This window comes from Phocoena phocoena, chromosome 5, assembly GCF_963924675.1.
Source record: "Phocoena phocoena chromosome 5, mPhoPho1.1, whole genome shotgun sequence".
In the NCBI taxonomy this organism is placed as follows: domain Eukaryota; kingdom Metazoa; phylum Chordata; class Mammalia; order Artiodactyla; family Phocoenidae; genus Phocoena; species Phocoena phocoena.
In genome coordinates this window covers 27,147,165-27,174,172 of record NC_089223.1, presented here as the reverse complement: position 1 = coordinate 27,174,172, position 27,008 = coordinate 27,147,165, and the positions used below count along the sequence as shown (strand labels likewise).

The 27,008-nt window shown below is 40.3% G+C and overlaps 1 protein-coding gene across 1 annotated transcript in view; it reads right to left on the bottom strand.

The window, feature by feature from the left end:
• ARHGAP10 (Rho GTPase activating protein 10) overlaps nucleotides 1-27,008 on the bottom strand; it is a 328,185-nt gene that overhangs the window by 89,962 nt on the left and 211,215 nt on the right. Inside the window, exons 16-18 of the mRNA XM_065877114.1 lie at nucleotides 16,431-16,489; nucleotides 3,677-3,782; nucleotides 2,098-2,257 (exon numbers count right to left, since the gene is read on the bottom strand). Of these exons, the coding sequence (XP_065733186.1) occupies nucleotides 2,098-2,257; nucleotides 3,677-3,782; nucleotides 16,431-16,489 (325 nt within the window). The remainder of the gene's footprint in view (nucleotides 1-2,097; nucleotides 2,258-3,676; nucleotides 3,783-16,430; nucleotides 16,490-27,008) is intronic.

Here is a 27,008-nt window from a genome sequence, read left to right as displayed (position 1 = left end):
TGCTAGCAGAAATACTCCTCCTCATAGCAGAGCCTGGACTCCGAAGTGAAGACCACTTGAGCATGAACAATGAGCTGGGAGTGACAGTGACAGTGGACAAGGATGAAATTGAAGGGGTGAATAAAGGGGTAATAGGGATATTAAGTTCTCAAAAATGTTCACTAATCCAAGCTAACTGCCCCTACCCAGCCCCAAGCAACCCTCTGCTTCCAAAGCTAAACTCACACACTCAATGAAGAATCTGAAAGTCAATATCTCACCTCCTCTTGGTAGGAAACCTCAGGACTGCAATCAGTATTGGTTGTGCGTTCACAGCACTATCTAGCCTGGCCACCGAAAGGGAGAACCGAAAGCCCTCTACTTCGTTCAATAAAGCTCCATCTCCGAGAGTGGGTCCAGTTCCATCTGCTGTTAACTATTATAATTGGCTCACCAATGCCACTTGGAATTCCTATAAGATTGGTTAACAAGGTGAAAGCAGCCCTATCTATTTCCCAGCAGAAAAAAATTGTGTACTTATCTTCCCAGCTTCAAATAAGAGAAGAAAATCGGAAGCTACGGCATTAGATGGAGAACCTTTTATCCAAGAGCAAGACCCAGAACCAGTATTTTCACAAATAAATTGGATAAAAGTTCTCTTAATTCGGATTTAATCTAATGATAGTTGCGCTCCTAAACATTGCCTCGAAGCTTATAGTCTAATTATTCCTTTTTCTCAAAATGAATAGTAGCCATTGTGCCCTGAAGCTGTCTGGATACTTTCGTACACATTAATGACACTTTGACGGGGCCATAAGAGGAGGCATAAATGCACCACTAGCTACCAAAAAACAAAACCAAAAACCCCACCAATGTCTGACACTCACAAAACAAGCTGCTTTTACCATACGGATAAAGCAAATCTCTAACCAGGTTTCAAGCCTAGCTTTTCAGAGGGAATCGATATTTGCACCAGCTAGAATTGCTCTAGACAACAGCAAACGCAACAAGAATCCAAGAAATGTTCTCGCAACACTTGTGCGAGACTACACCTCTCTTTATCTGTCTCTTTCCCACTCCCCTGACCCCCAGAAATTTCAATGAATCCATTACTTCACCAAATAAATACTAACCAAGTACCTAAGGAATACCAGGTATTATTCTAAATGTGCAAAAAGATCTTTGCCCTCAAAGATCTAGAAGAAAGAAATAGATAACAACTAGAAAAATAAGTCGATTGCATAATATGTTAGACAGGGATGTGTGCTGTGGGACACAAGTCCCGAAACAGGGCTCAACCCCCTAGATCGTGAACCGCTTTCCATCAGGGACTGTAATGTTCATCTTCACCTCCCAGCACCTAATACATGCTTGGCATATAACACAATCTCAAAATTTTAGAAAATTTATAAACAATTAAAGTTGTTGAACAAGCATTTTAAGTTTTCCAATTCCCTATCTTAAAAGTGAGGAAAGTTATTAGCAAGGTCCTGATCTATATGAACAGAATAAAGGAGGGAAAAATATCTAAAAGTTCTTGAAAGAGTCTATTGTATTTTGAAAAATCATGTATTCCCTTGAATACAGAGAAACAAACAACAGGATATGTTACCTAAGATTCATTTTAAACCAGAGATTCTCAACCTGGAGGCCCCGGGTTTGAGGATGCTGTGAATCCCCTGAAATTGTTAGCACAATTGAAGGGAGAGGGACAGTTGTGTGTGTTTTTCTGGGGAGAATGTGATACAGATAGACAAAAAATGTTTTCCCTGTGTTACAGTAAACAGAATTTCAGTGAGAAATCCAAGGATAGGAACAAAGGCAGCAAAAAACATAAACAGTCCACAATGACACTGCCGATATTCGTTTGCATCCAGATTCAACCTTGCTTCCTTAAACCAGTGAGATAACAGAAGACCGGGTAAGCTTCAGATTTGTGGAACTCCATCCAAAGACAGAAGCTCCATGAGGACTTCTCAGAACCAGGCTCACCATCATATAATAAAATCATTAAATAAAAAGAGAGAGAAGGAAAATCTAAGAGGACAGTTGTACCTCACACAGGGATGAGCCCAAAACAGGAATTCCCTTCTGGAAAAAAAAAAAAAGCACTTTTACCTTTTCATGGTTTTCAATTAAAATTTCCACGACAATATTCTGAAACTTCAAATCCATGATGGCAGCAACAGTTTCTTCCTGTGGCCTCATCAGAGTTGGTCCAAACACCACTCCTAAATTTGCCACGGTCATGAGGTTCTGCTTGGAGTGATTTGAAACACTAATAAGATGAGGGGGGGAAGAAAGGTCTCTGGTTAAAAGAAGGGGCAATAACTGTGGCATGTAGAGTATTTTGCAACTCTTTATTTCCCTAAAAACAAGGAGCCAGACTCAACTGTCCTCAGTGTCTGCCACTGAGATCACCGCATCTGGCAAGGCCCCATGTGATGGGGTCCCTGCCTACCTTCCTACCTCCCTTTCTTTGATGCTCTGCTTAACCACAGCATCTTTCTTAATAATTCTATGTGTATGCTAAGCTTGTGTCTCTGAACACCTTCATTTACTGTTCCTTTCTACTTAGAACATTGCTTCTTTCCCCAGGTCATTATACCCTCGCTTCCAGGCACTACTAGACCACATGGCACCTTTGTAAGAATCACCTTCACAAGCACACAGAGCTTGATCAGAACACCCAACTCATCCCTCTCCCAGTACCATTGTGCAGTGAACAACCTGGACAACTGTTCTCAGCAGCCCTGCAACCTAATTCGGGTCTCAACTCAAAAGGTCTCATCCTCAGAAACGAAGTTCCATAACAACCCACTTTATAGTCCAAAACCCAACATATATTCTTTATCCCTCACTCTACTTGGTCTTTTTACCATTTATCACCTGAAATTATTTTATATTTTTATTTTCAATGTCTATTATCTTTTCCGTCTTAGAAAGAAGGGACTTCATGAAAGTAGGGACTTTGTCTATCTTGTTCAACTGTGTATCTTTGTATCAGCTAGCACCTTAAGAAGGCATTCAACCAATATTTTCTGGCCAAATGAATGAACAGCTTTACTAGCAGTAGGACCCTTGGAAACTCATAATATCCTCTGGCCTTCAGTTTCTTTTTCATGTGAAATATGGGTTGTAAAACACAGCATTCCTCAGCTTCCTCCCACCTCTAAAATTTTACAATTACAGTGATCTAGGAGTCCTTTATATATGAAGAAAGAGCTAATTTTCCCACTGAATTCTTAGTTTTTGCTTGCTTTGTAAAGAGGGAGTGAAAGGAATAAACTGGATCCTATGAAATAACTACGTATTATTGGATTAAACAAACTTGAAGGACATGTTCAGACTCAGAGTTAGGTAGGTGTGAAACCAAAGCTAAATTTGCTAACAGGCTTATAATCACATTTCCAGAATCTGTAAGCAGGGAGATGTATAAGATTCTCTTTTCTTACTTCAAATCAAACCCTGAGTTGCTGGCAGTGACGTTAAGCAAATAATTATACGACTTCATGAAAGCATCATATTTCATCACTCTTGTCCAAAACACACACAATAAGGCAAGTGTCCAGCCTGCCCTCGCAGGTGTGGTCCCTGGTATTGTGTAAACAGCCCCAGCTCCAAGTGTTACATATCTGACACCACCGCACGGTGCCCAGAGCAAAATAAAGCAAGTTCGGAAGAAAAAGAGGCTTACTTTGTTAAGTGTTTCACCAGAATATCCAACATTTCTTTATTTTTCTCCGGCAGTTTGTGTACCAAGAAATGGATAGCGTTAACACGAGATTCTGGGCTGCCGCTTTCTTTTAAGAAAAGAAAAAAAGAAAAGAAAAAGAAAAAAAGTGGTTAGCAGAGAACTCAGAATCAAATATATTCCTAAAAACAATTACAATAGCTCATCCGTTAAATCTTCAAGCAGATAATTTACATGTATTTTGCCACTTTTCAAAGGAAAAGAAAATCCATCCATCCATCTTTCTCCCTATTATGAATCTTCTAAGCCTCCCCCTATGACGTAATGTCAGCGGGGCTGCAATTAGTGCCTTTCCCTCTGCTGATATTTAAGAAGAGAGGGCGACTACGGATTCTCCCTCTGGCACGCTGCACCTCAAGTCTGCTCCTCGCTTACCTGATGAGTCTAGTCACTGGGTCACTGCCCCACATTGGAATGTAAATAAAATACAAGGATTAGGTTCCTCCCTTTTATGGGTTTAACTTTATCCCCCCAAAATGATATGCTGAAACTGCAAACCCTCCTCCACCCCAGTATCTCAGAATGCGACTATTTTTAAATGTACCAGGGATTTGTTTTTATCAGGTGTGGTAAGACACGCAGACATGGAAACAACTCTCAGGAACGAAGATGCTTGTCCTCACAGATCCCTAGAAACGGGAGGCATGGCATGGCATGCAGGGCCGCATGGGGAAGCACCGGGGAGGTCAGGAGGCAATGAGCAAAAGGAAAATGTGGGCAAGAGGGTTTATTGCAGTATCCACGTGAAGGAACAGGCAAGGCAGGGTAAGCAGGCTTAAGACTGGTTGCTGTGAATTTTTTCAGCAGGCTCGGGGGTATAGAGATTGTTCCTGATTACCTGGTTCCTGGCTCTGAGGCAGTTAAGGCAGAAGAATATTGGTCTGGAGTGTTAGAACCCGAAAGATGGGGTCGGGGAGGGAAAAACGGGCTCTGGATTGGTTAGTCTGCACTTGGAAAGTGTGCTCAGGTTAAATATCTCTAGGAATTGGTTAGCCCCAGGAAGGGCAGTCTCCCCAGCGTCAGTCAAGCCCCAGATGTCAAAACATTAGAATAATGAGACATACTTGACAGTGTTTATTTGGAATAAGGTCACTGCAGATATCGTTAGTTAAAATGAGACCACAGTGGGGCAGGGTGGTCCTTTAATCCAAGGACTGGTATCCTGATAAGAAAACAAAGACGTAGAGGGAAGATGGCCACATGAAGGCAGACATACGGGAGAGTATCATGTATCAATGGAGACAGAGATTGAAGAGATGCACCTACAAGCCAAGGAATGCCAAGGATTGCCAGGAAACACCAGAAGGTGGATGGGGCAAGGCTCCTTCCCTAGAGCCTTCCAAGGAAGCATGGCTCTGCTGACACCCTGATTTGGGACCTCACCTCTAGAATTGTGAGAGAATAAATTTCTGCTGTTTTAAGCCATCTGGTTTGTGATACTTTGTCACAGCAGCTCTAGCGAACAAATATGAATATATTACCTTTATCCCTTAGACTTTGGTATTAATGATCATCCATGGCTCTTACGAACAATGTGCCCAAATTCCCTTTATTGTGTTGATAGAATATTATGGGACAAATCGATAAAATGCTTATTATTGAGAATTATGCTAGAGTTGTCAGGGGTGTCAAAGAAGTGACCCATAAGAACTAGGTGCTCCGTTTACCACAGCAGGAAGGAAGGTTACAAATCGCTATGGAAGTTCACAGAGAGCTGCCAGGGATGCTCAGGAAGGTTTCGCATAAGGGAGAATGTTTGAGTCAGGGCTTGAAGAACGGGAGAGGTTTCAGGGAAGGGTGGAACTAAGGAGTGTGGGGTACATTCTGGATTCAGCAAACAGTGTGAGAAAATACACAGCCTATTCAGAGACCGCTCCTAAGCTTATATAAAGGTGGTCAGGGCCAAACTCTAGTCCGTAAAGACCAATATTACTCAGCCATAAAAAAGAACAAAATAAAATTATATATACACATATAAATTAAAAAAAATAATAAATAAGAACAAAATAATACCATGTGCAGCAACATGGATGGACCTAGAGACTTTCATACTGAGTGCAGTAAGTCAGACAGAGAAAGACAAATATATGATATCGCTTATAGGTGGAATCTAAAAAAGAATGGTACAAATGAACTTATTTACGAAACAGAAATAGAGTCACAGATGTAGAAAACAAACTTATGGTTACCAAGGGGGAAGTGGGGGGAGGGACAAATTGGGAGATCAGGATTGACAATATACACACTACTATATATAAAATAGATGACTAATAAGGACCTACTGTATAGCACAGGGAACTCTGCTCAATACTTTGTAATGACCTACCTGGCAAAAGAATCTAAAAAAGAGTAGATATATGTATAAATGATTCACTTTGCTGTACAGCAGAAACTAACACAACATTGTAGATCATCTATACGCCAATAAAAATTAGTTAAAAAAAAGAACTTGTCTTTACTGGTTGCTTCTAAATTAGTCACTGAAAGTAAAGCAAGGAAGGGATATGAGGAGAGTTAAACTGGGGGGAAGACATACCTGACATTTGTAGAGGATGAATTAGAATGGGGAAAAGAGCAAACTAAGAGGGAACAGCTATGCGGTCAAGAAGTATTGAGGCAGGAAGGGGCGGGGACTGGGGTGGGGAAAGGGATCAAACTACAAATAAGGAAATAGAGCAAAGAAGTATAGTTTGCAGTCAGATGGTAGAATCACCGCTTCCAAGTGAGAGCTAAGTGGCCTTGGGCAAGTTACCTAACCTCGCTGGGCCTCAGGGTCCTCACCTGCAAAATGAAGCGAATAGCACTACCTCAGAAGGCCACTTGAGATTCCGTGAGGCGGCATCTTTAAAGCACTTAGCCCCAGCACCTGGCATACAGAGGCACTGGACCGCTGTTAGCAGTCACTGCTGATGCTGTTCACGTCACTGTTGATGTCTGTGTTCCTCTTATGTCAGAGGTACTATGGAAGAGGTAGAATTGACAGGATTTAGCCTCAGACCGGCTATGGGTCAAAGGAAAGAGGCAAAGATGACCGACGTTTCATGTCCTGGTTACCTGGCAGTATGGTCAGTTCTGCTGACAGACAGGAACCCAGGAGGCGAAGCGGGTTTGGGGAGGAAGATAATGGTGGAAGTGATGGAGAAAGTGACATTCAGGGGCTGGTATTCTAGCAGGTATCTGGGAAGGGGAAGAGCTTTAGAGGGAAGCTTTAGAGCTGAAGGCCAGCCACACTCTCCAAAGGGTGTGACCTCCAGCACGTGGCCAAGGCTGCCCGAGTACTTCAGAGGCTAACAGAGGACGCGGTGGGGAAAAGAGCTCCAAAGACGTACAGGGGAGATGCCCAGGGAGCTAAGCAAAGCACAGGAGGAGGAAGAGACAAGAGGACCAGGGAGTTTCACGGTCATCAGAAAGTCAAGTGAGAAGAAACCTGCAAAGACTGGGGAGCTAGTGCTATCCAGAGTTACGGGAGACTGGGGAATCGAAAGACAGAGAAGGGGGCCACAGCTAAATTTACCAATTTTTACAAAAAAGGAGGTTAAAGAGTGAAGTGCTGAAGAGGATGGGGATGGTGGGATTTCAGACCAATGGTTCAAAACAGAAGAAAGGGAAGGGAAGGGGAAAGATAAAGCAGATCAAGAACAGGGAATTTGGGTGGGAGGGAGGGAGACACAAGAGGGAAGAGATATGGGAACATATGCATATGTATAACTGATGCACTTTGTTATAAAGCAGAAACTAACACACCATTGTAAAGCAATGATACTCCAATAAAGATGTAAAAAAGAACAGGGAGTTTGGGTGGGAGGGAGGGAGAAGCAAGAGGGAAGAGACATGGAAACATATGTATATGTATAACTGATGCACTTTGTTATAAAGCAGAAACTAACACACCATTGTAAAGCAATTATACTCCAATAAAGATGTAAAAAAAAAAAAGAACAGGGAATTTGGTGGGGCTTTTTTGTTTGGTTTTTATAACTGAGGTGCAATTGACATGTAACATTATATTAGTTTCAGGTGTACAACATAGTGATTCAATATTTGGATACACTGCAAAATGATCACCACAATAAGTTACCAATTTTTTTTCTTGTGATGAGAATTTTTAAGATCTACTCTCTTGGGACTTCCCTGGTGGCGCAGTGGTTAGGAGTCCGCCTGCCAATGCAGGAGACACAGGTTCGAGCCCTGGTCCGGGAGGATCCCACATGCCACAGAGCAGCTAAGCCCGTGTGCTACAACTGCTGACCCTGCGCTCTAGAGGCCGCAAGCCACAACTACTGAAGCCCGCGTGCCTGGAGCCCGCGCTCCGCAGCAGGAGAGGCCACTGCAATGAGAAGCCCACGTGTAGCAACAAAGACCCAATGCAGCCAAAAATAAATACATAAAATAAATTTATATAAAAAAAAGATCTACTCTCTTAACAACTTTCAAATATACAATACAGTATTAGCAACTATAGTCATCATGCTGTACATTACATCCTCATGACTCAGTTATCTTTTTTTTTTTTTCTCATTTACCTTATAATTGGAAGTCTGTACCTTTTGACCCACTTCTCCCACTTTGCCCACCCCCTGGCCTCCCACCTCTGTCAACCATCCATCTGTTCTCTGTACCTATGAACTTGGGTTTTTTGTTTTGGATTTTGTTTTTTTAAAGTCCACAAATAAGTGAAATGATACAGTATTTATCTTTCTCTGCTTGACTTAGGGAATTTTTTTTTTTCAAAACGATAATAGTTTCACCTTCTTATCATTGTAAAAATTAAATATCTTTTCTGCTAAAATTTTAGGAAACATAGATAAAATAAAAATTCAGTTGAAAAAAACACTAAAAATCTGAAACATATAGAGTTGAGAAAGACCAAGCAATCAGATTACACAGAACTCCTACAAATCAGAAAAGAGAGAAAGAACCCAAAAGAAAAACAGGGAAAAGCATGGAGCAGAAACTTCATGAAAGGGGACAGCCATACCACCAATAAGTGTATGGAAAAAGCACTAAACCTCATTAGTTATCAGAAAAACAGAAATTAAAACCACAATAAAGGATTTCTATACACCCATCAGGATGGCTTTAAGTGAATATTAAGCTTGGGCAAGGACACGAAGAAACTGGAACTGTCATAGAGTAACTGGGTGGGAATAATTAAATGGTACAACCACCCTGGAGAACTGTTAGTTAGGCAGTATCTACTAATGTTGAACACACACATTCCCAACGACCCCAAAATGTCATTCATAGGACCATTCACTAAAGGACACATAGCAGAATGTTCTCGGCAGCAGCACCCTTGGTAACAGTCCAAAACCAAAGCAACTCAAGTACCCATCAAGAGCAGAACAGGAGGGTGGTGGTATATTCATACCATGGAATACTGTACTGCAATGAGAGTGAATGATCCATTGATTCACTCAACAGGAATGAATCTCACAAGATAAGCAAAAGAAGCCAGACACATTGGTATATTATGTTTGATTCCATTTACAGAAAAGGTCAAAGGCAGCAACCCTCACCTGTGGTGTCAGAAGTCAGGAGTGTGCTCACATATCATGGGGGTGGATGGTGACCGTGTGGGTATCAGGAAGGGCTTCTGACAATGTTTTGTTTTGTTTTGTTTGCGGTTCGCGGGCCTCTCACTGTTGCGGCCTCTCCCATTGCGGAGCACAAGCTCCGGATGCGCAGGCTCAGCGGCCATGGCTCACGGGCCCAGCCGCTCCGCGGCACGTGGGATCCTCCCGGACCGGGGCACGAACCCGTGTCCCCTGCATCGGCAGGCGGACTCTCAACCACTGCGCCACTAGGGAAGCCCCTTTTTTTTTTTTTTTGACTGCACCACTTGGCTTGTGGGATCTTAGTTCCCCAACCAGGGATCAAACCCGGGCCCTCGGCTGTGAAAGCGCAGTATCCTAAACACTGGACCACCAGGAAATTCCCCAATGTTCTATTTCTTGGTCTGGGGGCCGATTACATGGCTATCTTGACTCTGAAAATCAAGCGGCACACTTATTATTTGTGCACATTTCTGTTATGTTTCAGCAAAAAGTTCCTTAAAGTTACTCACACAGTAAATCTCAACCTAAGATAAGCTAGTAATTTTTTAAATTATTTCAGATCCTTTTTCAACAAGATATTGAATATAATTCCCTGTGCTATACAGTAGGTCCTTGTTGTTTATCTATTTTATATATAGTAGTGTGTATCTGTTACTCCCAAGCTCCTAATTTATTTCCCCCTCCCCTTTCCCTTTTGGTAACCATAAGTTTATTTTCAATGTCTGTGAGTCTATTTCTGTCTTGTAAATAAGTTCATTTGTATCATTTTTTTTAGATTCCACATGTAAGTGATATATTGTATTTGTCTTTTTCTTTCTGACTTACTTCACTTAGTATGATAATCTCTAGGTCCATCCACGTTGCTACAAATGGCATTATTTCATTCTTTTCTATGGCTAATATTCCATTGTGTGTGTGTATGTGTGTATACACACACATCTTCTTTACTCATTCATCTGTTGATGGACATTTAGGCTGCTTCCATGTCTTGGCTATTGTAAATAGTGCTGCTATGAACACTGGGGTGCATATATCTTTTCGAATTAGAGTTTTCATCTTTCCCAGATATATGCCCAGGAGTGGGATTGCTGGATCATATGGTATCTCTATTTTTAGAATCTTAAGGACATTCCATACTGCTCTCCATAGTGGCTACCCTAGTAACTTTTAAATTTAATCATTTCAGAGTTTTCCTTCCTTTTTTGTAATGAGATGTTCAAACAACCTACTTCATTTAATATATAATGGAGGGACTTCCCCGGTGGCACAGTGGTTAAGAATCCGCCTGCCAATGCAGGGGACATGGGTTCGAGCTCTTCTCCAGGAAGATCCCACACGTGCCACAGAGCAGCTTAGCTCGTGCACCACAACTACTGAGCCCGTGTTCCTAGAGCCCATGCCCCACAACGAGAAGCCACCGCAACGAGAAGCCCGCGCACCGCAACGAAGAGTAGCCCCCGCTCGCCACAACTAGAGGAAGCCCACGTGCAGCAACAAAGACCCAACGTGGACAAAAATAAATAATAAAATTAATTAATTAAAAAAAAAAAAAATATATATATATAATGGACATCTCTCCATGCCTTTAAATGGAGTGCACACCATCAATTTTATGAATATTTAGATCGCTCCCAATGTTTGTAAAGTTAAGTTTGCGCCAATTTACACTTCCAGGAGTAGTGTCTGAGAGGGAGGAATGAGATTTTACAACACAGAACACATTGTTGCTAAAGGGAGGGGAGGGAAAAGGCTAGGAAATGAACAGGCACATGATAAAGCAGAACGCAAACAATCAAATCATGTAAAAGACTCTTTGATACAGACTACATTTGTCTTCGAAAATAAAAGTACAGCTATCTAAAGAGTTAGGTGATAAATTACAATCAAGTTTTTAATCGGAGTTAAAACCAACATAATGCCTTACTAAATCAAAGCTGGAGGAAAATGAAAGCAATAAAAATATAATAGCATTTTCAACTCACAGCTTTGATTTTTAAAATGAAATTAAAGCAGGGCCTCTGAAAAAGTCAAAAATTCCAAAGGAAGCAAAGAATAACTGCCTACAATAAGAATTTTGTACATTCACAGACTGAAAATTTTTGAAAACTTCACTGAAACACTTTCTAACTTGTGTGTGTCGTCATTAATAATCATTTTCCTCCAAAGAAAACCCAACTTTAATATTTTTTTATTTATTACTTATTGAGAAACACAAGATAGGAAAATAGCTTCCCACCTTCTAAGGATAAGGGCCTTCATTTCTAAGTGGAAAATACTAGAATCAGTTTTAAAAATAAAATCAAAACCTTCCACTTGCTTTTTTGAGTCCCTCTCCCACCAGCTCACTCCCATCTCATTTGAAATCATACACACATTCTTTGCCAAGTCTGCTTTTTCCCTTTTCTTCGTAAAAGAAGAATTTGTGTACAGTAAAACTTTTTCTCCATCTTGTTTCATTTTGATATTAATTAATGCTTTGTATTAATGGGCATTTTCATGTGGCTACAATAATAACTTTAAGGTACTCAAAAAGTTTTCTAAGATAAATTACCCTTAGTTGCTTATGCTATGTGCATTTCATTAAATTTTAATTGATATAAATTACAAAGAATGCACAGCGTAACTTTTTAAAAATCTGAGATACTGAATGAATCATAACACTAAATTCCTGACGAATGCCAGGGACTGGAGTTTACTGTAACAGCAAAAGCATTTTTAATTGTGAAACTACAAATCAGCATCTACAACACTTAATGTCTACCTGCTTATGTTGCTATGCCAGCTAATGGAGCCTGAAAAAGATAGGAGCGTAGCTTACTTGACCTTATCAAAGACACACAGACAGGGAAACTTAAATTTGATATTTAAACGTCATCAGTCAGTAATACTGTAATTTCAGGAAAGCATTAGCAGTAACCATTCAAGCACTTCCCACAGCACACGGGGCTTCAATTACCAGACATCAGGCATCCCAGTCCTTCTGTGGGAGACACTATATAATACCAGAAATTGACTACAGCAGGCTAAGATAGCTTGATGTCATTAAGCATCCGATTCCTTTAATTTCCAGATTTCTGAGTCCCTCCCCACCAAGACAACATGATTTTGTCTTGTTTCCCCTGCAGGTTTACCAATAAGGATAGAACATTCTGGCTAAGCAAATGCCAGTGCCTTGGATCCTATAATAATTTTCTTTTTCATCATAAGTGACTAAAGAACTTTGTGATTGTGATTTTGCTTCCCAGGTAACTTGACTACAGGAAGAAAACATACTGAAGACAGCAAGACAAGTGTTCTGGTCTGGGGGACAGAAATCTTTCGTGTGCTGCCATATTAGGTGTCCAGGCTTCAGCTGTCATTCTCAAACCAAGTTTAACGTGAGTCCAGCCCTGAAGCATGGATCCAATTCTTACCAATATGATCCGTCAGAGACTCTGAGCCTGAAAGGCTGAGACACACACCAAGGACTACAACATTCTCAAAGGTAATAAACATCATGCAGTAAGAGATCCAGGTAAATGCCTGCCAGCCTTCCCCAGCTGGGAACGACCTTCTGACTCCTGCGTAAACCAAGCAAACTGTATTTTCACCTTACAAATTTCTATACTAAAGGCCCATTATATTCTCTTGCAAGATGGATGGTGTGAAATAATAATAAGTATACGTATACTGGTCTCTGCACCCAGTTCCTGATGCTGAGCTCCTAAAAGCCTTGTATTTGGGGGTGCTCTGAGAGTCTTTTGTTCTAGTATTTCTAGTTTATTTTTTTTTATTTTTTTTTATTTTTGCGGTGTGAGGGCCTCTCACTGCTGTGGCCTCTCCCGTTGCGGAGCACAGGCTCCGGACGCGCAGGCCCAGCGGCCATGGCTCACGGGCCCAGCCACTCCGCGGCATGTGGGATCCTCCCAGACCGGGGCACGAACCTGTGTCCCCTGCATCGGCAGGCGGACTCTCAACCACTGCGCCACCAGGGAAGCCCTCTAGTTTCTGATACAGAGCTCCTAGGGCCTCTGTCATTTCCTGAGTGATTGGAATGTCTTACACCAAGCTCCTAAGTCCCCTGGAATTTGGGGGCTGATAAGAACATCTTCTGTTTCAATGAGGTGACTTTTGGTGGGCTTCTAGATGGAGGCTGGTCACAAGAGAGGTTAGAAGCTTGGAATTTTCAGATCTACCCACCATTCTCTGGAGAGGGGAGGGGGCAAGAAATGGAGCTAACAATCCATCATGGCTACAGGATGAAGCCTTCATAAAAATCCCCCTAGCACAGGGTATGGACTCTAGCAAATTCTCATGTCCAAGGTAGGGGTTATGGGAAAGCTGATTTCTAGCCAGTCAGTCAAAAGTACCAGGGATAACCTGGGACTTGGAACTGGTGTCTTTCATGGGGGGTGCAGTTTTGTAGGACGAGTCCTTAGCTTGTGGGATCAGAGGCTAACTCCAGATAAACAGAATCAGACCTGAATCCAACAGCAGGACACGCAGCTGGCATCACAGAATTGGTTGGTGTGGGGAAAACCCACACATTTGGTGACCAGAAGTGCAGAAGACACACAGGAGTGACTTTCCTAGACAGGGGGTCTCCAGTTCCTTTTAGCAATTTTAAGTTAACTCCCTCAGCTGAAAGGGTTATTTGGACGCTTTCCAAAAAAAGGTTTTTTTAATTTCTCAATGCATTCACCATTGACCAGTAGGTATTTCTTTTAAGAATGAAAAACAAAAGATGTTTGCCTTCTGTGGTGACAACAAAGAAAGAAAATTCACATTTGTATCACACACTCCAGAAATTAACTCACAGGTTCTCAACCGAACTCTACAGGAAAGAAACTGATGAGAAGAAATGAAGGGACCCAGGAGAAACCTTCAGAACCCTCAGCAGGGAGGGGAGAAAAGACCATCGCAACACCACAGAACAGACTGAAACTACTGCACATGACTGAAAAGAATCAAAATTTAGTTTCCATGCTGGTGTGAGAGGCAGTAACAGAGATGGGTGATGCTTGCTCATTCTAGAAGTCAGCTCAGCTAAGACACTGCAGCAAAACAAGGGAATCTCTGCCATCGTTAATGGAAAATGATAGCTTAACTGCAATTCCAAGTTTCCAACATTATTCAAGAGGAGACTAATCCTGGCCACCTGATTTCTGTGACCGTTTTAGTCAACACTGGAAAGGACACATGCAAAGATCAGAGGACCTGCTTCTATACTCTTTCCTGAGAGTGCTCACAAGAGAGCTGAATAAAAAATGAAAGTCTGCACTGGAAATGTTGGCCATGAGAATACACCCATTTAATATACGTACTTTTCCCCATTAAATAAGGTAACTATGGGTCCCATGCCAACCGTAACTCCACCTGGGTGCAAATACCTGCCAATAATTACAGTAGCTACAGTGTTTCTCTGGAACAGGCTTGTTATTCAAATCATTGTGAAGACTCTATGTCAGATCCCAACATAGGAAGCAGAACACAAGGTACTCGTCTAGGAGGTGATGCTACCCTTCATACTGGCACAATGTCTGCTCCCACAGTGTTGAAAGATAGCCTCAACAACTCTTGAAACTCACCTCCTACCACCACGGACTTAGTAAACACTGGTAAGTTCCTACCTCTTCATCTGGTAAAATACATCGATGTTAGAACTTCAAACACACTGGATTCGGTTACAAGGCGTGATAATGATACTAACCTGTGGTAACTGAAAACTTTATTCCATAATCCCTTTATCTTTCTCCAATTCTCAAAGGATTCTAGATTAAAATTGGCACTCTTCTGCTTTTTCCAGTCTCTGAGGCAAACATGAAACAACTGTCCTCCAATGAGAGTTTAATTCCTCTTCCCCTGGTTTGCCAAAAATGCCATGGGGAAGAATCAAAACAACTAAGCATTTGCTTGAGTTTTTGCCAAGAAATCTTTCCCCCACTTCCTTGATCATACAAACTCCCTTTAAAAAGAAAAAAGAAATCCTCTTCCATGTGAAAACAAAAGTGAACAGAACCATATTTTTGCCTTTTCCAAATGCCTGTTTTATATGTAGAGTCTAACTGGGCCTAACTATTCCTTCTTTCTGCAACCTCCTAGGAAACTTCGTGCTGGCTGGAGCAGGGACCTCACAAGAAGATACATTTAAAGCAATGTTCAGGCAGGAGTAACATAGGACCCAAGGGATTGCTCTAAAGTTTTCAACAGATTAAACGATGGAATACGTCCAAGGGAAGAAAATAAAAGGAAATGGAGATACAGTTACAACTACTGTCAGTGCACCTGTGAAAACCAATACTGCAGGTTTTAGCCAGTGGAACTGGGGTTTTGAATTTTAAATAAAGATCTCCAAAATCTGGCAAGTTACTTAACATGTCTCCACCTTCCTTTCCTTAACTATTAAATACCTAACACCAGAATATTTTGGAAGACTGGGATGATTTAACACCAAGTGTCGAATAGAAAAAGTGAGTGTGTACAACAGAGACTGTAAGAGAGTATATCAGAGAGAGAAAACAAGAAAGCTTGAAATGAGCATGACTCACAAAAAATTTAATCACAAATTAAAATGCTACCAACTATAAGCCTTTTTCATTTAACATTTTATCACATAGAATTCACTCTCTACCAAATATTGTGTGGGCTTCCGGTATGAGCTCACAATATTCCTTCTGCCGGCAATTTCCATCTCAATATCCTTCTACGTGAAGTCATTTCCAACATGCGAATCTCTCCGAATCTGCTAATCTCCCCAACCTTCTGTAGGTTAAATACTCCTGTGCTCCCATCGTACTATGCTCATGTCATTATTATATACATTATGGTCCAGGGAGAGGTGTGTGTGCCCCAATACTTGCTAAAGAATTGGCTCCTGGGGGCAGAAATCCTTTCATGGCTCTATATATTCATTATATACCAGTGACTAGTGCACAGTAGGATATAAATACATGTCTGTGAGTGAATGAATGAATGAATGAAGAAATATATGAATTGTCCCTTTTTTCATCTTCTAAAAGGGGGGGCAAACACCTCCTCAAGTGATTTCCATTTTTAACACAGATTACAATAACATAAAGATAAATTTTTCATGTGGAAATTTCAGTTTGTACACACTGTCAATCACAAAACTGTTTCTATCACCTAGATGTAATACGTACTGGCTGGAACAATGAAGTCTCCGTGTAATTCATAGGTCATCAGCGGCTCTGGAAGACTCCTGTATTAAAAGGACAGCTTAGAATTACCAAACAAATACAAATAGGTCACCTCTTTTTGCATTCATTTTTTATAAAAAGATATTAAATATGTCATGCATTTCTTAATGTACAAAACTTCCCTAGGAAATACTTTTACATATCAAAGAAGATACATCATTCAAATGGATTCCTTTATTAAGTGTTATCTGCACCACACACTGTCCAAGCTTAAGTAGTCACAAATCTCTATCAGATCTAAGCACACAGTATTTCATATTTAATCTTGGAAAGTACCTTTATAAACATGTGATTTCATGTATAAAACTCCCTTCCACATACTAACTTATTTAAAGTCAAATATTCTATCCAACCAAATATAAACATATAATTTTGAAAATCACCTCTAGGATATTAACTGGATGCCACAAAAAAAATATGGAAAAGATTAAACAAATTTAAAGAAATCAAGTCCTCTTTTTTTTTTTTTTAAGATTTTTTTGATGTGGACCATTTTTAAAGTCTTTATTGAATTTGTTATAATACTGTTTCTATGTTTTGTTTTGTTTTTGTTTTTTTGTTTTGGCCATGAGACATGTGGGATCTTAGCTCCCCGACCAGGTATCGAACCCACACCCCCTGCACTGGAAGGTGAATTCTTAACCACTGGACCACCAGGTAAGTCCCTCCAGTCCTCTTCTCTTACATCTCTATTATAAAAATATGATATCCAATATTGATGTATGCCTATGAAATGACAGAGAAATGAAATAAAATTGATGACAACTTAAAAAACACCCATATCATTTTAATTTTCTACAAACAGATTACATAAATGGTAGATTTTTATCCTGTGGTCAACAGAATGTTACAGTTCAATCAACATTTATACATATCTTAAATTTTAAAAGACCAGATCTCCAGACTCTATAAACACCTAAAGAACACTAAGACAAGTTATCAATCTGTACAGCCCTTCTGGAGGGCAATCTGGCAAGATAAAAGATAAAAACTTTTAAAAGGTTTAAATCACGTAGCCCAGAAACTCCTCTTCAAACGCTTAAAAAAAAAGACATCAAAGATACACACACAAAAAAATTTTAAACATATGCAAAAGCCCCCAAAAAATGCCAGGGATAAAGAAGGTCATTTCATATTGATAAAGAGGTCAATTCATCAAGAAGACATAATAATCCTAAATGGTTGTTTGTTTTTTTTTAACAATCCTAAATGTTAGTGGGTCTAATAACAGGATCTTCAAAATCCAGGAAGCAAAAATGGATGGAACTGCAAGGAGAAATAGACAAATCCACAAATATGGCCAGAGACTTAAATACCTCTGTGTCTCAATAACTGATAGAACGAGCAGGCAAAATCAGTTAGGATAGAGAAGATTTGACCAAAGCTATCAACCAACTTCACCTGACTGGTACGTCCATCACCTAAATGAAACGCCATCCAAAAGCAACAGAAGACACATTCTTTCCCAGTGCATATGAAGCATTTATCAAGATAAAGATATCCTGGACCATGAAACAAATCTCCATAAATTTAAAAGGGTTCAATTTATACAGGGTATTTCTCTGATTACAGTAAAAATTAAATTAGAAATCAGTAACAGAGATATCTAGAAAACCTCAAAGAAAGGAATATCAGGAAGTATTCTGAATTGAAATGAAAATACAACATATCAGAGTTTAAGGGATGTTGGTAAAGCAGTATTTGGTGGTAAATTTATACCACTAAGTACCTATGTTAGAAAAAAGAAAGGTCTTAAACTTCCTACCTTAAACAGCCAAAAAGAAAGTAAATTAAACCCAAAATAAGCAGAAAAACAGAAACAAAGATCAGAGCAGAAATCAATTAAACAGAAAACAAACAAACAGAAACAGAGAAAATAAATAAATCCAAAAACTGGTTCTTCGAAATAATCAATAAAGTTGGTATGTCTAGCCATAATAATTAGGAAATAAAAGAAAACACAAATCACCAATCAGAAATAGAGGTGACTGAAGAATCACTCCTGGTTCTAAAGTATTACAAAGAAAATAAAATATTATGAAAATATTCATGCCCACAAATTCAACAGTTTAGATGAAATGGACAAATGTCTCAAAAGACACAAACTACTAAGTCTCACTCCAAAAGAAACAGGTAACCTGAGAAACAGGTAACCCACACCAATTAGAGAAAATGAATTTGTAGTTAAAAATCCTGCCAATAAGAAAGCTCTAGGCCCAAATGACTCACTGATAAATTCTATCAAACAGTTAAAAAAGAAATAATACCAATTCTATGCAAATCCTTCCAGAAAATAGAAGAGGGAATATTTTCTAACTCATTCTTTGATGTCAGCATTTACCTTAGTACCAAAATTAAATACATTATAAGAAAACTACAGACTGGTATTACTCATGAATGTAGATGCAACTATTCTAAATAAAACGTTAGCAACTGGAATTCAACAAGATAAATAAAAGGATAATACATCATGACCAGGCTGGGTTTATCACAGAAATGTAACTGCCTTAATATTAAATTAAAATCAATGCAACTCACCATACTAGCAAACAACAGACAATTCAGTGGAGAAAGGATAGTTTTTCTCACAAATGGTACTGAAACAACTGGACATCCATATTCAAAAGTGAACTTGGATCCATATTCTATATCTTACACAACGACTAACTTAAAACAGATCATAGATCTAAGTGTAAAACCTAAAACTATAAAACTTCTAGAAGAAAACATAAAATCTTTGTGTCTTTGGATTAGGCAAAAGCACAATCCATAAAGTACAGTCCATAAAAACTAGTAAATTCAACTTCATCAAAATTTTTAAATGCTCTTTGCAAGGCACTTTTAAGGGAATGAAAATACAAGCCAGGAAGCCAGGAAGAAAACATCTGCAAAGCACATTATCTAAAGACTTGTATCCGAAATATCAAGATTTGGCAAGGATGTAAAGGAAATGGAACTCTTGTACATCGTAAGTGGAAATGTAATGAAAAACAACCACTTTGGAAAAAAGTTTGTCCGTTTCCCCAAAAGTTAAACATACACCTATCGTACAATCCAGGCGTTATACTCTTAGGATTTACCCAAGAGGAATGAAAGCCTACGTTCACTCAAAGATTTGCACGCAAAGGTTTTTAGTAGCTTTATTTATAATATCCAAAAGCTATAAACAACCCAAATATTTATTAACAGGTAAATGGATAAAACAGAAATTTGTGGTGTATCCATAAAATGGAACACTAGTTAGCATTGAGAAGGAATGAACTATTGGTCCTTGCTACAACACAGGTGAATCTGTAATTATGCTGAGTGAAAGAACCCAGATTTTAAAAAGTACATGCTATGTTATTCCATTTATATGAAATTATAGGAAGTGCAAATTAATGTATAATGACAGAAAGCAGACCAGTGGTTTGCCCAGGGATGAGGGAATGAGAAGAGAAAAGTGAGAGACAGGGAGTTCAAAGGGGCTTGAGGAAACTCTGGGGGTGATGGGAGGGTTCAGCCACTTGATTTTGGTGATGGCTTCACAGATGTACACACACATCAAACTTATCAAAATGTATACTATAAATATATGCAGTTTATTGTACGTCAGTTACACGTCAATAAAACTTCAACAAAATGGAAAAACAAATTTACAGATTATGTTCCCTACATACAATTTTTTATTGAATAAATTTCACTTGGAACATTGGATAAGTTTAAGGTGTACAGCCTATTATTTTGATACATTTATATATTGTGATATCACCGATGTGTCAATATTTATCACATTACATAATTATAGTGTACTATTATTGTCTACATTCATTATACTACACCTTAGATCTCTAGGGTCTATTTACTACTCATTACAAGTTTGTACCCTTATACACCATCAATCTTATCCCTCCACCATCCCCTAGTAGCCACCATTTTATCTTACGTACAGCGTTTGATGCTGCAGGACACACACGGACACACACATGTGTGCGCATGCACATGAAATGACAGCTGTAGAGGCCGACACTAAAACTTAAAAGCACTAGTGAAGAAAAAACTGTTCTTTTATTTCCCCTCTCCCTCCCCTTCATCCCCTACACTCTCACTTAGAAAAGAAAAATAAAATGAATTACACCACAGACTAAATAAAGAAAAAGAAGAGGCAATCAGAAGGAAACCTTTGGTTTTGTTTCACAACTCGAACAAGCAGGAAGTAGCGATGAAGGAAAATGCTAATCTGTCAGAGAATGAAAGTTAAAGGGCTTCGAAAAGCAAGGGGGGGAAATGAGAACACTCAGAAACCCCATAGAGAGCATTTCTTTTCCAATAAAAATGAATTTGTATCTAAGTATCTTCTACATGCTGCTTATATCACTGCTGTATGTCTAGCCAGGCAATGCAGCATAAAAAAATAAGTATTAAGTATTGTTAATGTTGGGGAAGCAGTAATAAAAATGACAAGTTCCCCATACAAGATTCATTATATTGAGTCATCATACCTGTCGGCTTCTCACCCAACATGAGCTACCTCTCAACGGGCTCTGTCTAGGGGTATAAAGCATAATATTTACTAGGGTGGCATTTTCTTCCCCAAAAGTCCCATTCTCATTTCCAGGCTTAGAAGTTTCTTCCAGGTAAAATCATTTTACTACAAACCTCACAAAACAGCTCATCTCTCCCCTGACAATGGGGAAATGCTGAAATGAACACATGACCGGAAATCAAAATTATGGTCAGAACAGATGGGAAATCAACCAGAGGGCTGGAACCCAACCCTCGTTTTAGTTAAAAAAAAAAAAAAAAAACTTCGCCTCAAGTCAGAAGAAGAAAACGGGAGATGCCATACATGTGTCTATTGCACATCTTTTTCTATCTCCCAGACCCTGGAGGCTTTGCTCATTTCACTTTAGTGTTTGTTGGGGGACGGAGGGGGGGATGGGGATGTTTGGCTATTTCCCTTCTTCTATTTTCAACCTCCGATCCAACATTTGCAGCGAAAAGAATTCAAGGGCAACAGCTTCTTTGGTGAGAAAAGCTATATTCAGCTTCGTGTCATTGTGCCATAAGTGACCCAGGCAGGCTGGCTCCAGAGCCCATGCTCCAAACCATCACACTGTATTACCTCTTGTGCTAAAAGAAACACCCTTGCTTGACCGTAACCAGGTAGCCAAAATGAAGGTAAATAAAAACCTCAGTTTTCTCCTCTTTGGTGCATCACCAGAAAACTTATTAATTAAATCCTAATTACTGCATTTCAGTTGCTAAAAATAACATAGAGGAAGGGAACAGCAACCTAACTTTCAAATCTCCCAAGGCATCTGCCATTTTATGATAATCACTTTATCACCTTCAGGCAGCCTGTGTATATTGTTAGGAGTGAAGTTATACAATAATAGCATCTCCTAATGTTCTTCTGTGGGCAATGCTTGCTTAAAAGTGAAATTCAATAGGATGAAGCAATGTAAAGAGAAAAAAACAGAAAAAGTAACACAAGACCAGAGACAAGAAGGAACTAACTTCAGAGAGTATCAAGAACCAGAAAGAGGGCTTCCCTGGTGGCGCAGTGGTTGAGAGTCCACCTGCTGATGCAGGGGACACGGGTTCGTGCCCCGGTCCGGCAAGGTCCCACATGCCGCGGAGCAGCTGGGCCCGTGAGCCATGGCGGCTGAGCCTGCGCGTCCGGAGCCTGTGCTCCGCAACGGGAGAGGCCTCAACAGTGAGAGGCCCGCGTACCGCAAGAAAAAAAAAAAAAAGAACCAGAAAGAAACTGTATGTATTGCAGAAAAAGATCCTCTAGTTTATTAAACTAATTCCCCCAACAAGGGAAGAAAGAATCATGTGAAGCAGGAAAAAACACACATGCAATTTACTACAAAAGAAGTGGATTTTTGCCCTTAGCTTCCAACCAATAACCAAATCATTTTGAACTGTACTAGGCATAAGCTTACCAAACAGTAAACTGGGTTTAAAGCTACCTCCTGGCAAAGCACCATCCTCTGCTGGTCAGATTAATATAGGAAATTTATTTTACTTTTATATCCTTCACCCATTCTGTCCTTCATCCATCTAATACAGGCTTTCTCAACCTCAGCACTACTGACATTTTGGACACCTGGGGACGGGGAGGGCCGTCTCGCGCACTGCAGATGTCCAGCAGTCCATCCCTGGTCTCCACGCAGTAAATGCCAGCAGCATCCCTCTTCAGGAATCCTGCCAACCAAAAATGTCTCCACATACTGCCAAAGAGCGCTGGAGTAGGGCTGGAGAGTACCAAAATCACCCCCAGTTTAGAACCTCTGCTCTCATATTTGAGTGACAGAGTTAGCTCTAGATGCTGAGATACTGCAATGACCAAAACCACATAAGATGTCAATATCATCAGGAAGTGTACACTCCAATCCCAGGGTTGGGGCTAATGAGATATTACCATAATCCTCATCTAAACCAGTTAGTCACTACCAGTAGCAAACTAAACATAAGCACATAGATTTAGTCTTCATTTTACCCACTTCTAGAACAGGGATAATAATAAGGTCGTCCCTCAGCATAAGCAGGGGATTGGTTCCAGGACCCACTTTCGACATCAAAATCTGCAGCTCAAGTTCTACAGTCTGGCCTCAGTTTCCACAGATTCAACCAACTGTGGACCGTAAACATCCTACACCATCCGCGGTTGGTTGAATCCGTGAATGTGGGACCAACCTGAGGATACAGAGGACTGACTGTACTTAAAAGGTTAAGAAAAAAAGTCTCAAACAGTGGCTAAAAACATCTTCTTTGGCAGCTGAGGAAGATGGCGGAAGAGTAAGACGCAGAGATCACTTTCCTCCCCACAGATACATCAGAAATACATCCACACGTGGAACGACTCCTACAGAACACCTACAGAACACCTACTGAAGGCTGGCAGACCTCAGACCTCCCAAAAGGCAAGAAACTCCCCACGTACCTGGGTTGGGCAATAGGAAAAAGAAAAAACAAAGACAAAAGAATAGGGATGGGACCGGCTAGTCGGGAGGGAGTATGGGGAAAAGGCTGGACCTACTGAAGAGGCAAGAGACTTTTTCTTGCCTCTTTGTTTCCTGGTGCGCGCCGCTTAAAGGAGCTCCAGAGACAGGCACGAGCCGCGGCTAAAATCGCGGACCCCAGAGACGGGCATGAGACACTAAGGCTGCTGCTGCCGCCACCAAGTAGCCTGTGTGCGAGCACACGTCACTCTCCACACCTCCCCTCCCAGGAGCCTGTGCAGCCCGCCCCTGCCAGGGTCCCATGATCCAGGGACAATTTCCCCGGGAGAACGTGCGGCGTGCCTCAGGCTGGTGCAACGTCACGCCGTCCTCTGCCGCCACAGGCTCGCCCCGCATCCGTACCCCTCCCTCCCCCCGGCCTGAGTGAGCCAGAGCCCCCGAATCAGCGGCTCCTTTAACCCCGTCCTGTCTGGGCGTGAAGAGACGCCCTCAGGCGACCTACACGCAAAGGCGGGGCCAAATCCAAAGCTGAACCTCGGGAGCTGTGCGAGCGAAGAAGAGAAAGGGAAATCTCTCCCAGTAGCCTCAGGAGCAGCGGATTAAAGCTCCACAATCAACCTGATGTACCTGCATCTCTGGAATACCTGAATAGACAACGAATCATCCCAAATTGAGGACGTGAACTTTGGGAGACATGATATTTTTCCCTTTTTCTCTTTTTGTCAGTGTGTATGTGTATGTTCTGCGTGTTATTTTGTCTGTATAGCTTTGCTTTCACCATTTTTCCTAGGGTTCTGTCCATCCGTTTTTTTTTTTTACTTTAAAAAAAGTTTTAATAACTATTTTTATTTTAATAACTTTATTTTATTTTATCTTACTTTATTTTATTTTATTTTATCGTCTTTCTTTCTTTCTACTTTTTCTCCCTTTTATTCTGAGCCGTGTGGATGAAAGGCTCTTGGTGCTCCAGCCAGGAGTCAGGGCTGTGCCTCTGAGGTGGGAGAGCAGAATTCAGGACACTGGCCCACAAGAGACCTCCCAGCTCCACGTAATATCAACTGGCGAAAATCTCCCAGAGATCTCCATCTCAACACCAACACCCAGCTTCACTCAACGACCAGCAAGCTACAGTGCTGGACACCCTATGCCAAACAACTAGCAAGACAGGAACGCAACCCCACCCATTAGCAGAGAGGCTTCCTAAAATCATAAGGCCACAGACACCCCAAACATACCACCACACGTGGACCTGCCCACCAGAAAGACAAGATCCAGCCTCATCCACCAGAACACAGGCACTAGTCGCCACCACAAGGAAGCCTACACAACACACTGAACCAACCTTAGCCACTGGGGACAGGCACCAAAAACAACGGGAACTACGAACCTGCAGCCTGCAAAAAGGAGACCCCAAACACAGTAAGATAAGCAAAATGAGAAGAAAGAAAAACACACAGCAGATGAAGGAGCAAGGTAAAAACCCACCAGACCAAACAAATGAAGAGGAAATAGGGAGTCTACCTGAAAAAGAAATCAGAATAATGATAGTAAACATGATCCCAAATCTTGGAAATAGAATAGAGAAAATGCAAGAAACATTTAACAAGGACCTAGAAGAACTAAAGATGAAACAACCAACGATGAACAACACAATAAGTGAAATTAAAAATACTCTAGATGGGATCAATAGCAGAATAACTGAGGCAGAAGAACAGATAAGTGACCTGAAAGATAAAATAGTGGAAATAACTACTGCAGAGCAGAATAAAGAAAAAAAGAGTGAAAATAACTGACAACAGTCTCAGAGACCTCTCGGACAACATTAAACCCACCAACATTCGAATTATAGGGGCCCCATAAGAAGAAGAGAAAAAGAAAGGGACTGAGAAAATACTTGAAGAGATTATAGTCGAAAACTTCCCTAATATGGGAAAGGAAATAGTTAATCAAGTCCAGGAAGCACAGAGAGTCCTATACAGGATAAATCCAAGGAGAAACATGCCAAGACACATATTAATCAAACTATCAAAAATTAAATACAAAGAAAACATTATGAAAAGCAGCAAGGAAAAAAAACAAATAACACACAAGGGAATCCCCATAAGGTTAACAGCTGATCTTTCAGCAGAAACTCTGCAAGCCAAAAGGGAGTGGCAGGACGTATTTAAAGTGATGAAGGAGAAAAACCTACAACCAAGATTACTCTACCCAGCAAGGATCTCATTCACATTTGATGGAGAAATTAAAACCTTTACAGACAAGCAAAAGCTGAGAGAGTTCAGCACCACCAAACGAGCTTTAAAACAAATGCCAAAGGAACTTCTCTAGGATGAGACACAAAAGAAGGAAAAGACCTACAATAACAAACACAAAACAATTACGAAAGTGGGAATAGGAACATACATATTGATAATTACCTTAAATGTAAATGGATTAAATGCTCCCACCAAAAGACAAAGACTGGCTGAATGGATACAAAAACAAAACCCATATTTATGCTGTCTACAAGAGACCCACTTCAGACATAGGGACACATACAGACTGAAAGTGAGGGGATGGAAAAAGATATTCCATGCAAATGGAAATCAAAAGAAAGCTGGAGTACCAATTTTCATATCAGACAAAATAGACTTTAAAATAAAGACTATTATAAGAGACAAAGAAGGACACTACATAATGATCAAGGGATCGATCCAAGAAGAAGATACAACAATTGTAAATATATATGCACCCAACATAGGATCACCTCAATACATAAGGCAAATACTAACAGCCATAAAAGGGGAAATTGACAGTAACACAATCATAGTAGGGGACTTTAACACCCCACTTTCACCAATGGACAGATCATCCAAAATGAAAATAAATAAGGAAACACAACCTTTAAATGATACATTAAACAAGATGGACTTAATTGATATTTACAGGACATTCCATCCAAAAACAACAGAATACACATTTTTCTCAAGTGCTCATGGAACATTCTCCACGATAGATCATATCTTGGGTCACAAATCAAGCCTTGGTAAACTTAAGAAAATTGAAATCGTATCAAGTATCTTTTCCGACCACAACGCTATGAGACTAGATATCAATTACAGGAAAAGGTCTGTAAAAAATACAAACACATGGAGACTAAACAATACACTACTTAATAACGAAGTGATCACTGAAGAAATCAAGGAGGAAACCAGAAAATACCTAGAAACAAATGACAATGGAGACACGACGACCCAAAACCTATGGGATTCAGCAAAAGCACTTCTAAGAGAGAAGTTTATAGCAATACAATCCTACCTTAAGAAACAGGAAACATTTCAAATAAACAAGCTAACTTGCACCTAAAGCAATTAGAAAAAGAAGAAGGAAAAAACCCCAAGTTCAACAGAAGGAAAGAAATCATAAAGATCAGATCAGAAATAAATGAAAAAGAAATGAAGGAAATGATAGCGAAGATCAATAAAACTAAAAGCTGGTTCTTTGAGAAGATAAACAAAATTGATAAACCATTAGCCAGAGTCATCAAGAGAAAAAGGGAGAAGACTCAAATTAATAGAATTAGAAATGAAAA